Raw genomic sequence first — 13,230 nt, forward strand, 5'->3', positions numbered from 1 at the left:
AAAAAAATAATGTTGTTACATTAAATAAACATAATGCTAGAGTAATTATGCTAATCGCTAAACAACTAGTTTCTGATGTAGTGTGACTTTATTGGTTTTATTTTTTTAACATCTCTAAACTTCATGGTTTTATGAAAACACACACTGTAAAACACAATAATTTATTAACATTGGTTTGTCCAGTTACAAAGAAGAAAAAGTGATTTAGCATGATAGCTAAATGCATAGTTTAGCACAGCTGCCAGCAGCTGAGCAGTTTAATGATTGATTTTATCTGTTACAATGATGTTTAGCATTAATGCTACTTGTAATACTTGTATTAACAATAATAATAATATAATTATTAATAAAAATATTAAATAAATAAACAGTTCACACACATAACTGAATAAAATTAACATTAGTGTTGAGAGACAATAGGACAGGAAGGCATCAATGTTTATCCTAAACATGCTCAAAATGCACAGGTTGTGTTCCAGTCGAATGTATAATGTGTTTAATCTAATCTAATGTAATCTAATCTAATTTAATCTAATACAATACAATCTAATCTAATCTACCATTTTGGTGAGATTTTACAGCTTTTCCTCACTGGAACTACCTGCTTCAAAGTCATTTGCCAGTGGAGGTCACATGTCACTGTGGAGTTCACCCGTTGCCAATGGAGGTCACCCGTTGCCAGTGGAGGTCACCTGTCCCAGTGGAGGTCACTTGTCCCAGTGGAGGTCACCTGTCCCAGTGGAGGTCACTTGTCCCAGTGGAGGTCACCTGTCCCAGTGGAGGTCACTTGTCCCAGTGGAGGTCACCTGTCCCAGTGGAGGTCACTTGTCCCAGTGGAGGTCACCTGTTGCCAGTGGAGGTGGAGCGAACACTGCAGCGCTTCCTAACTATCATGTTGATGTAAGCCTTCATGATCTTTGTGATCTCACCAACCTGAGAGCAGAGAGCCACAAACAAACAATCAACTACAGTGGGTAAAGAGTGAGTAAAACATGTATAACATGTTAAATGTAAGTGTGTGTAAAGATTGTGTTAAGCATGTCTTTGTGTGTAAGTGTTTAGTTTGTAAGCATTTAAATGAAAACAAGGCGAGGTCATAGCAGTCCTGAGGCAGATGTGTGTTGTGTGTATTACCTGTATTGTGTCAAAATGCAGGTCGCGTCCATCCACGCTGATTTTATAAGTGTTCTGCTGTGGCGCTCCGAAAAACACAATGTGTTCATATGGAAACGTTTCCAGTGGCCTGGCTTCTCCTCTCTTATACACAGACACACTTTCAGCGCTCACACCTAACCACAGCTCACAGGGAAAACCACCACACTTCGACTAAACACACACACACACAACACATTTTTAGTTGCCCATCATCACAGTTTCCAGATTTTCCATGTTCCAAAGATGAAGCTGTAGCTCACCTCAACGTCGAACAGAGTTGATCCGTACCCACTCCACTGTGTGACGATGTCCATGTACTTGATCATGGCCTGCTGCTGATCCAATCCATTCAGCCGGCTCCATTTTCCCCTGATGTTAGCTCTTGTCCCCTCTGTTTCCTCCTTTACCCACATGTCCAACATCATCTGTTCGTCCTGAATGTTGCGATGCTTCCTCAATGACCCCCCTGCCTTCAGGCCCTCTAGAAAGCTGCTACGGCGCTTCTCCAGTGTTCCTCCTGCTCCTCCTCGTCCTCTGGTGAAGTGTAGGATGCGTTTGTGGATGCGTTTGAGGGGGTAAACACTCTCCAGTTTCCAGTTTACTGCCATGGCATCTCCATGAAGATACTGCAGACGAAGAGCAGCCAGATGCTGCAGTGTTTCCTCATGAGCTGGGAAATGACCACTGATTATCGATTCATGAGCCTGAGGAGGAACAACATGAGATATACCAAAAACATGGAGTTGTAAATGTGGACTCATTAACGTCAAAATCATGAAATTAAAAATGCAGAGTAACAAACACTAAGTTGTAAACATTGAGCAGTAAACACTTAGTCTTAAACATTTTTAGTAAACAAAAAGTCATTCATGTGCAGGTTGTTAATACAGGATCACTGACCTGCTCAAACATAAAAACAAACTCCACTCCATCTTTAGGTGTGCTCTCTACATCCAGGAAACAGTAAAGCTTAAAGTATAGCTTCCAGTGGGATTCAGGCTCTGATAACGCCAAGCTGGACAACACACACACACACAATGTTTTACATTGTGTACATCATCCATCACATGAACTCATCAGAATATAATATAATGGAGGTTCATTAGCGTATACATCTTTGGGCGGGTGTGTGTGTGTGTGTGTGTGTGTGTGTGTGTGTGTGTGTGTGTGTGTGTGTGTGTGTGTGTGCGCGCGCACATGTACTTACCGCTCAAACTTGGCCAGCACATCTGCAACTATGACTCGGCTCTCAACAGCCCGAAACACACTCCCACTGTGCTCAAACAGAGCAAACATGTTCCTGCTGTCCTCCATGGCCAAGCCGCGGATCAGCTTCTCCACCACCTAAAACACACACACACACACATTTACACTCTGTACTAATTCAATGTATTATTAACTAATTTTCTTTTAACTAATTACTAATTATGAATTAATTTCTATACAATATATCGTTGTTCTCACCTCTCCAGCAGTAGTGTGTGAGTTAATGGAGATTTTACAGGCTCCACCCCCATGACAATAGACAGTAGATGTCATTTCCTGTCTGTTACTAAGAGCACTGATCTCCTCCTGCGACGGTATACACTCACGTATTTTTGTCTTCTTCAGTGAGTCAGTAATAAAGACAGCATAATGGTCCAACTCTGTGCTGGGAAATCTTTCTCTTATCCTGAAACCAAAGGTTCAATCATTATATTTATATTAACTGTATAGTGATACAGGGTCTGTAAATGTATGCTCATGGGCCCAGCAGTGGCAGCTTGGTGGCCCTGGGATTCAAACTCATAACCATCAGTTCAGTAGTCCAACACCTTAACCACTAATTTAACACATCCCAAACACAACACTCATTGTTTACATGACTATAAACATTCAGGAAACAATGTAAATGTATGGACATAAATGTAATATATATAAACAGATAACTCTGATTATCATGCTAGCCGAATATAGAACAGAACTAAACTACTCATCAGTCCCAGTACCCCACATGACGAAGTCACATGCACCTGATCACCTGCACTCTCAGTGGTTATAATGATTTATAATCTCAGTGTTTTCCATAAAGCTGCTTTGAGATAATGTCCATTGGTAAAAGAGCTATACAAATAAAATTTAATTGAATATTTATCTTTTGACTTTCACCAGTCAGACTGTGATCACCAAGAATATGTATAGACCCTTCTATGAATAATCATTTTGGAGGAACCCTAAAGCCTAAACCTTACAGTATAAATAAGTATAGCAAAATTTTTCTCCTGTAGTCCCATCCACCTAGACTCAACATCAGAACTGTGCTCAGCACCTGGAGACTTAACACTGAGAGTTCATCTGTAATCACCTCTTCAAGTGAAATTTCAGGTATCTCAGGATGCCTCGGCTCGGAAGGAATGTGCAGCTCATGCAAGTGAGCAGGTGCCAGTGGGCGTGGCTTGCAGAGCTGTGTGGCTGAGGCACATGATTGGTTTGTTTGATAAGCTGGCAGAAGACTTCATCTCTGATTGGCCGGAGGTCGTGACAGGTCTGCAGGATTCCCTGGATGATGGGGATGGGATCAGCCACCACTTCCATCTCCTGCAGAGAGTTAAAGATCTTCACTGCTTCATCCTGCAGACTAGAGTAACCTTTCTCCTTATGAACTAGAGAGAGACAGAGAGAATAAGTTTATAACCCATTCTTAGTATGTATAAATGCCTGTGTGTGTGTGTGTGTGTGTGTGTGTGTGTAAGACTCACGGCTGTCTCCATAGGGCAGAGGCAGTAGTGGGGAGTGCAAGGGATGCTGTGTGTACCGCAGTATCGGGTTTCTCCAGTACATCTGCTCCACTGACTCAACATTCAGACTGTTCTCCTGAAACACACACATTTAACCAATCACATTTCAATAATAATATGACATCATCACCTTTGGAATTAAAGCTCGATCCTAAATGCTATAAAGTTTGAAACTCAGATCAGTAAAGACACTTATAGGTGATATTGAGGAAGTACTGACAGTAATCAAGACAGACAGAATAAAACAAAACAAATTCATGTTCATGTGTCAGACCTTTACTATTTAAAGCATTCATTTTTCATGAAACTTGTAATTACAAGTTGTGTATTTTCTCAAAGCTTTCATTTGACACAGTGTGACATGACATCATATACAAACAAAAACTAAACAAAGGCAGCTGCATACAAACTTTTAATATGTTTTTAATGTGCATGTGTTAATGTGTGCAGGAAGATAATGTTATATAATATGATGTAATATGTGTTAAAATATGAAGCTAAAACGTTTGAGTGATATCGATGTGCTCTTTTATAAAAACGTCCAGTCTTTGAAAGATAATTCATTCACAATTTAATCCATAAAAATTTTCTTCTTGGGATGAATGTCCCTCATTCACATGAGTCTTTATGACTGTAAAAGTCATTCGATATTGAGTTTGAGTGTATTTACAACCAGAACATAAATGTCAGTGTGATATATTGTAGTTGCATCAGCAGTTTGTCTATAGTTATATGTGAGGTCTGAAATCTGAAGTACTAGTGTGTCCTCACTGCACACCTAACACCACGGCCCTTTGGTTTGCTCACTCACTATCATCATTAACATCACCATTATAGTCACATCAGTACAAGATGAAAAAGAAACACTACAGAAAATCAAAAACAGATCCACGCAGATGGCACACAGCGCTGTACCTCATTCCACCTTGGAGCATTACCTCCTGAGAGAAAGTGGGAGTGGCTCCACTGACTGAAAAGGACAAAGTCACAATCATATATTCAATTCTATTCAGATTCTATTCAATTCATTCATTCATTCGTTCATTCATTTTCTACCACTTATCCGAACTACCTCGGGTCACGGGGAGCCTGTGCCTATCTCAGGCGTCATCGGGCATCAAGGCAGGATACACCCTGGACAGAGTGCCAACCCATCGCAGGGCACACACACACACTCTCATTCACTTACACAATCACACACTACGGACAATTTTCCAGAGATGCCAATCAACCTACCATGCATGTCTTTGGACCAGGGGAGGAAACCGGAGTACCCGGAGGAAACCCCCGAGGCACGGGGAGAACATGCAAACTCCACACACACAAGGCGGAGGCGGGAATCGAACCCCCAACCCTGGAGGTGTGAGGCGAACGTGATAACCACTAAACCACCATGCCCCCCAAGTTCAATTCAATTGAATTGAATTCAATTTATTTGTATAGCTATATTATCAATTCACATTGTCTCAAAGCAGCTTTACAGATGTGTTATGAGGTGATGTGATTAGATTAGATTAGATTAGATTAGATTAGATTAGATTAGATTAGATTAGGTGATGTAGTGTACTCTAAATTTCTATCCTGAATTATTCCTATAAATCTCCTCTGTGACAAACGGCCATTATTAAAATGACTATACAATTGAAATCGAACTGCGCTCAGAGCAAGTCTACCTTGATCTCTCGGATGAGCTGCTGTGTGGGCGTCTCAATTGGAGCTTTGTTATCAATGACGCTCTGAATGGCTGACGCCCATCTCATGGCTTCTTTCAGGAGTTTGGTATAAAGACGGTATGAGTGCTTCCGGCCGTGCACCACTACATTCCAGTAACCTGCACATGAAATAATGAGAAATTCCATCAAAATGTTTAATGTCCTACTTGGAAATGTTTAGTGCAATGTATAGCAAAGTGGGTATTATTTAAGACTTGGTCAGTAGCCCAGTGTGTATGTAGTGTGTAGTTTGTAGTGTGTAGTGGTAAATTTTGGGTTTTAGTAGTAACCCAAACCTTTCATTCATTAGTGGTAGTAGATTTGTCCAATAGCTCAAGTCCTAGTTATTGCACAGTGGAATAAGTAGAAATAACATTAGTTAAATAAGAAAAAGAAAGAAATAAACTAAGAATAATTATTATTGTTTGGCATTGACACAGTAATCTAGCCACAGGGGTTGTGATTAAACCACTGATTCTGTGCCAGTCTGAAGACCATATAAATAGAGAAGGTTGTGTCAGGAAGGGCCAAATTTAAACATGCACGTCATCAGGCTTTGACACAGTGGCCATCTTATTGGTTTAAATGCACAACTTTATTTATTTATTTACTTTATAACTTTATTATTTATATCGAAGTTAAAAAATCCAATTATACCAGTTTCTTTGAAGACTCTGTCATCAGGCTGTACCACTGAGCACAGGCTGTTGAGCACCAGAGTGCCGAGACGAGATGAGCACCGCTCAGATGATTTATAATAATCCAGAGAGTTGGCTGTCAAAACAAACCAACGCTTCTTCAACTTCAAAGACGAGCTCTTCACACTTGACCTCATCTCCTTATGCAGCCAGCCTAAGAGCGACAGACAGGTCAGACAGACAGGACAAACAAACGGATCAGACAGACAGGTCAGACAGACAGGTCAGACAAATGGATCAGACAGACAGGTCAGACAGACAGGTCAGACAAATGGCTCAGACAGACAGGTCAGACAGACAGGTCAGACAAACGGATCAGACAGACAGGTCAGACAGACAGGTCAGACAAACGGATCAGACAGACAGGTCAGACAGACAGGTCAGACAAACAGATCAGACAGACAGGTCAGACAAACGGATCAGACAGACAGGTCAGACAAACGGATCAGACATTGTCACATTGTAATTGTAACACAAATCTCACAATGTCAGGGAACGCAGGGATAAAAGCAGACCCCAATGCAGGGATAACAAAATAAAAACAGAGCTTTTATTAACAAAACACAAAAAAAATACACGGTAACATGGAACAGGAACTGAAACAAAAAAGCCGACAAAAGATGAGGACTCTGTGAAGCTAAGCGCAAAGTCGAGGAAATAAATACACAAAATAATTAAATCAATTAAAAACAGGTGAGTATTACAAGACACGTGACAGATCACTGCTGGAACTGCTTTAGTCCTGTCTCACCTGCTTAAGCTTTGACTCACCTCTGATGATGAAGTCCTGACCATCGCTGCGTGCCTCTGCTCTGGGTTTGTGTAACAGCCCGATCCAGTGGTGCATCTCCTCAGGCAGGTCTGCGTTACAGTGAATCACTCGATTGGCTGTGATGATCACAAAGGAGTTTGGCCTGAGAAAACACAGAGGATATAACAGAGAGGATATAACACAGAGGATATAACACAGAGGATATAACACAGAGGATATAACACAGAGGATATAACACAGAGGATAACCATCATTATAATTTAGTAACTTAATATTAAAACAAAAATACTGTAGCATCTGCTCACATCATATTACTGATCAGCACAAACATTCTATTATTTTATTAGTTATTTTTACATTCATTTTGTTTTTACCTGTCAGGATTGTCTGAGGCACAAACTGAGTCGATGAGCCCAACATCCAGAGTTCCCTAAAAAAGATAAACAATAAAATGTAAGATTTACAGGATAATAAACAGAGCTCAACTGTTTTAAACTGTTCTTTTGTGTTAGTAAAAGAGCAACATAACATAATTTACATGATGTTTACTAAACTGAACCACAAGGCTCAGGCTCTATGTCACTTTTTATTTTAACTATAACCCAAATAATGATCATAAATTACACAAACATATAAATGGTGTCTCATTCAGTAGCAGTGTATTTGTACAGAGATTTGTAAAAAAAAAAAAAACAAAAAAAAAACAAAAAAAAAAAACACACATTTAGACAAATTTCTTAATACAATAATTGAATGTATAATAATATATGATTATTAACTTTGAAGTTGATCGTGTGTAAATGTAACACTCACCACTGCATTTTTAGGGTTGGCTGATTCATTCTGCATTTCCATCAGCTGCTGTGGGGAGGCGCTGTGTACACGACTTAACATGCTGAACCAACCACTGTATAACATACAGAGACACAAAAATTAATGGAAGAACTAAGTGTGTGTGTGTGTGTGTGTGTGTGTGTGTGTGCGTGTGTGTGTGTGTACCTGGCATCTTCTGGTGTTTCAGCATAAATGTGATATGTTCTGTCTTCAGTTACGATGTTCAGTGCGTTTTCCTTTTCGTGGTTATCAACAATTTCCCTGTAAAGTACACAGAGTGATCATTCTGTTACACACACACACACACACAAACACACGCACACAAACACACACACTTTTGTGTTAATTGGTTTATTTAAACCAGAGCATCTCACCTGGCCATATGGATGTCGATGGTTCCTTTTAGTTTTTCTTCACTGTCATTCTCAAAGTACATCAGTTTGTTCTCACGCAGAACAAACCAGCGCATTTTCCAGTTCCGCCTTGACAGTGTGCTCGATCCTCCGCCTTTTTTATAGAGCCAGCCACTCTTCACTGAGTCCTGCTTTGACCGGAACCACATAAACGTTTCGTCCTTTAACACACACCAACGCCTACGCCATGGGATCATCAACCCACCTGTGTGTGTGGGAGGGGGATTGGGGGGGGGGAGTCAGGGGGTTAGTGTGGGGTGGTTAGTATGCTCCAGGTTTACAGGTACAGTATGTCACTTGATGATTAGATTCCTGTGTCAGTTTCTATCCTGGTTCCAGCCTCTGTTCCACTCTGTTGGTGTTCCCAGTGCCAGTCTCTGATCATTTATGTCACAGGTCTAGTTGGTTCCTGTCCTGTTCCAGTCTGTGATTTAGATATTAATACCACTTCTGGTTTCAGGCTTGGATTATGAAGGTGTACGTGTGTGTGTGTGTGTGTGTGTGTGTGTGCACGTATGTATGCGTACTCACTTTTCATGTAAAGGTAACTGTGGAAGTATGGAGGGTTGCTGCCGTTCAGCAGGTTGACTCTTCCGTTAGACACTTCTTCATCAGTATCTGCATAGTCATCATTCTCCTCATCACTGTTGATAAACTGGGGAGAAAAAGCACCTGAAGCTTGGTGTACAGCCTCTATAATTGCATACATTATCTCACAGAAGTGAGTATGTGACAACACTGAAGAAATTACACTTTACTCCAGTGTAGTGTGTTCAGCTTGTATAACAGTGTAAAGTAGTGAGTGTGCAGCTTGTATAACAGTGTAAATTTGCTGTCCCCTCAAAATAACTCAACACACAGCCATTAATGTCTAAACTGAGTGAAAATGTCAAAATTGGGCCCAATTAGCCATTTTCTCTCCACGGTCTCATTTGATTCATTAGTGTTAGAAGGTCTCAGGTGTGAATGCATTAATTAGACATTAGACATTAATGGTGTGTGTTGAGTTATTTTGAGGGGACAGCAGATTTACACTGTTATACAAGCTGAACACTCACTACACTGTTATACAAGCTGAACACTCACTACTTTACACTGTTATACAAGCTGAACACTCACTACTTTACATTGGACCTCAGTGTCATTTCTTCAGTGTTGTCACATAAAAAGATATAATAAAATATTTACAAAAATGTGAGGGATGTACTTCTGTGATATACTGTATCTATGTGTGTGTGTGTTGTGTCTGTTGTGTGTGTGTGTGTGTGTGGTCAGAGTTCCTCCATTCTCAGTCCTGCTTCACCAAACTGTTACATTTACATGATCCACAGTGAGTCTGTAACTCAGTTACTCAGAATTATCAAGTTCAAAATTCTCGTCCGTAGTCAAATATTAAAAAACTGAATTATGGCAGTGAAACGATGTTCCTCGTGTAACTTATGAAGTTACAGAATTACAGAATTCAGAAAAGTAATGGTACCAAATTTAAAAGCTTCAAATACTGGGTAACAGGTTTTGCAGATGTTAAGACAACCCCGATCAGGGAAGATGTTTATAACATTGAATATCAGTCCCTCACCGACTCTGCACTTCCTCTGAAGGAATCCATGCTGTTGTATGTGCAAAAGGACCTCCTCAGCATCTTCTCATCAGTGGCATGTCCATCAGCAAGGTTCTCCAGCGCCTCCTCTAATTCATACTCCTCCCGGTCATAATCAGACTCTGTTTCTGGCAAATCTGTATCCCAGTTCCTGAAGTTCTTCTGCACTTCACTGTAATCTTCAACAGGTGGTGAAGGTAGAGCATTAGGCTGTGTCTGCTCTAAAATCCCACTGGTTCTGAGGAAGATAGTGGATTGTGGGATGGAATTTGAATCTGATTTTGGACTGGATATATCCTGAAAGAATGAGGCTGAAGGAAAGGTCTCTAAATATCTGCTGTATCTGAGAGTAGAAAAAGATTTAGGGCTGGAATTCTGTGCAGATTTTGGTCTGGATGTGTCAAGAGATTCCTGAGCAAATAAAGCTGGAGAGGCTGAAGGTGAAGCAGGAATCTGTAATGTCTCTAATGTTCTGCTGTGTCTGAGAGAAGAACTTTCCAGCAGTTCCTGAGCAAATTCTGCTGGTGGAGGAGGAACTAAAAACAATACATTCAGATCCAGCAACTCAGTGGCAAGAGGAGATGGCAAGTCTGGAAGTGGGGCACATTCTTCTTCATCCTCAGCCTGAAACCGTTCATCTTCATCATCCTCAGCCAGCGGTGCCACACTCTCATTTAGATTTTCTTCACTGGACAGTGATGGTTCCAGACCTCCAAAATCCAGCATCTCCAGGAACTCTGTAGCCACACGTGATGCCTCCTTCTCCAGTCGGTAGATTTCAGCATCACGGCGCTGACGGAGCTCCTCACGAGACCCTTCATTCATCAGTGCCAAACCTTCATCATGCTGCCGCTGAAGCCGCTCAATTTCTCGCTCTAGACGTAAGATCTTCTCCATCTGACGAGTTTCTTCTTCTGATGAATACTGCAATGCAAACACAGAAGCACTTTCATAAGAAAGAACACAACCACTTCTAGGATATAAAAAATCTCAATTATTTCTCTTGTCAGCTTTCTAAAGCACAGATATAAAGCACAATATCTTTAGTAAATCACATTCTGGCTGTACCTTTGAGAACTGATGGTTTGTTTCCTCCAGTTGAATCCTGCAGGAAAAGAAAAAAGGAAAAAATCAGTTGATCTAGAGCAGATTCAGGACTGACCTTCAGCACAAGGGAGAGATTTACATTTAAATGTAAAATGTTATCATTTATATTCTGATTTTTAATAAAGCTGTAAAGCTGCTTTGTGACAGCGTCTAACTGAACTGTATTAAAGTCAGACAGGAATGTTGGAGGTTTAGAAATATTTGGCCATCGTGTCTGAGAGATTATAAAGGTTTGGGACAGAGAAACTATTTTACAAAAGTAGGCATGCTTAATGTTTGAGATATCAGGGAGCAAAAAACACCTAAGGAAAATCTGGATTGAATGATTTGTGAATTTCTTAAAACGTTTGTAAAGTTCTCCACTGAACTGTTTTGGGGATTATAGAACTAGGTGATGAGGTTTGGAAGGTTGGAAATATGTGGCAATGTTTTAAAAAGACATTTTGGAAGATTTAAAAAAATGTGTGTGAATGTTGTAAAAGATAGATGTTTGGGAATGTTTGCTCGAGTATGCAACCTTAGTAATGTTTAACATTTTGGGAAAATTTGATTGAGTTCATGGTTTTTTTGAAAATCTTGGAAAGGTTTTAAAGAATAACGATTAAGCTGTATTAAGATATTAAGACGGTTTCAAAGATGAAAGCATTTGATTGAAGGAGATTTCTGAAGTTTTAAATAGTTTTTCAGCTTTATTTAGTTAGATAAAGATCAGAGTACCTGCTGTATGCTGGTGATAGATCCTCAGTGTCCTGTTTCTTTCTAAGCACTTCTTGTTTCCATAAATTTTCTTGCTCCTGCTCTATTTTACTCCTGATAGCTTCATCTTCAAGCTTTTTCTGCAAAAGTTCCTGTTCATGTTTGTCTTTTCTCCACCTCTCTTCTTCTCTTCTTCTTTGCTCCTCCAGTTCTTCCTCCTTCTTTCTCTTTTCGTCTTCCTCCTTCTCTTTCTTCACCTCTTCTTCTTTTATTCTTTTCTCCTCTTCCTTCCTCATCCTTCTCTCCTCTTCCTCCCTGATCCTTCTCTCCTCTTCCTCCCTCATCCTTCTCTCCTCTTCCTCCCTCATCCTTCTCTCCTGTTCCTCCCTCTCTCTCTTCTCCCAGAGTTGTTGATAAAGTCTCCGTGCAAGCTGTCCTCGGCGGTGTTTCTGGAGAACAATGATGGCTGTGTGCATACGCAGGTACACTTTTCTCCAGAAGTGAGCTCGGTAATTCTTCTGAATGACGATGACACTGCTGCGAATCTTCCTGTAGTGCTTCCTGTTGAGAACATAAACACTCGTCGGATTAGACTTAACGTGAATTCATGTTTAATCCTTAAAAAGACCATTAAAATTCAGAGATTGGATTCTTTCTGAAATTCAATATTTAACTATATCCTGGTATTCTACTTTAAAATCTCTATGACTTTTCTATAGGCAGCTGTACTTTTACAGAATAAATTCATTCATTCATTCATTCATTCATCTTCTACCGCTTATCCGAACTACCTCAGGTCACGGGGAGCCTGTGCCTATCTCAGGCGTCATCGGGCATCAATTCAGGATACACCATGGATGGAGTGCCAACCCATCACAGGGCACACACACACACACACTCTCATTCACTCACACACTACGGACAATTTTCCAGAGATGCCAATCAACCTACCATGCATGTCTTTGTACCAGGGGAGGAAACCGGAGTACCCGGAGGAAACCCCCGAGACACGGGGAGAACATGCAAACTCCACACACACAAGGCGAAAGGCGGGAATCGAACCCCCAACCCTGGAGGTGTGAGGCCAACGTGCTAACCACTAAGCCACCGTGCCCCCACAGAATCAATTATAAAATATAATTTTGAAATTTTGGCTGTAATAATAACAGTACATATTATATTACAGTATATTATAATATATTAGCTGAAATTTTAACAATAACTACTGCACATTTCAGGTCATTTAAAAAATCACTTTCACACACAATTCAGCAGCACATGAAATAGCACTTGATCCAGTTATTTATTTATTTTTTTAATACTGTGCCCCTTCAGTTACTCATTAACAATAACTTAATAAAGCTACAAGATATTAAATGTAAGTCATAAAAAATCACACTTACAGATAAGTGAGGGCTGGGATTAAGAAAAAATAATTTGGGAACAAAAACTAGCATCCTGGTACA

General features: G+C 40.3%; 1 protein-coding gene across 2 annotated transcripts in view; it reads right to left on the reverse strand.

The window, feature by feature from the left end:
• Positions 1-223: 223 nt before the first annotated feature.
• The window catches only part of myo10l3 (myosin X, like 3), a 45,630-nt gene continuing 32,623 nt past the window's right edge, over positions 224-13,230 (reverse strand). Inside the window, exons 21-40 of one of the 2 annotated variants that reach the window (XM_060877155.1) lie at positions 11,854-12,325; positions 11,786-11,820; positions 11,030-11,066; positions 9,941-10,885; positions 8,893-9,016; positions 8,323-8,566; positions 8,114-8,209; positions 7,928-8,021; positions 7,489-7,544; positions 7,114-7,256; positions 6,302-6,496; positions 5,606-5,763; positions 3,894-4,008; positions 3,500-3,797; positions 2,620-2,827; positions 2,363-2,499; positions 2,056-2,170; positions 1,416-1,859; positions 1,135-1,326; positions 224-933 (exon numbers count right to left, since the gene is read on the reverse strand). In XM_060877155.1, the coding sequence (XP_060733138.1) occupies positions 841-933; positions 1,135-1,326; positions 1,416-1,859; positions 2,056-2,170; positions 2,363-2,499; positions 2,620-2,827; positions 3,500-3,797; positions 3,894-4,008; positions 5,606-5,763; positions 6,302-6,496; positions 7,114-7,256; positions 7,489-7,544; positions 7,928-8,021; positions 8,114-8,209; positions 8,323-8,566; positions 8,893-9,016; positions 9,941-10,885; positions 11,030-11,066; positions 11,786-11,820; positions 11,854-12,325 (4,201 nt within the window). In that variant the 3' untranslated portion in view covers positions 224-840. Of the gene's footprint in view, positions 934-1,134; positions 1,327-1,415; positions 1,860-2,055; positions 2,171-2,362; positions 2,500-2,619; positions 2,828-3,499; positions 3,798-3,893; positions 4,009-5,605; positions 5,764-6,301; positions 6,497-7,113; positions 7,257-7,488; positions 7,545-7,927; positions 8,022-8,113; positions 8,210-8,322; positions 8,567-8,892; positions 9,017-9,940; positions 10,886-11,029; positions 11,067-11,785; positions 12,326-13,230 lie in introns of both variants that reach the window. The other variant, XM_060877154.1, reaches the window with a different exon arrangement.

This window comes from Tachysurus vachellii, chromosome 8, assembly GCF_030014155.1.
Source record: "Tachysurus vachellii isolate PV-2020 chromosome 8, HZAU_Pvac_v1, whole genome shotgun sequence".
In the NCBI taxonomy this organism is placed as follows: Eukaryota; Metazoa; Chordata; class Actinopteri; order Siluriformes; family Bagridae; genus Tachysurus; species Tachysurus vachellii.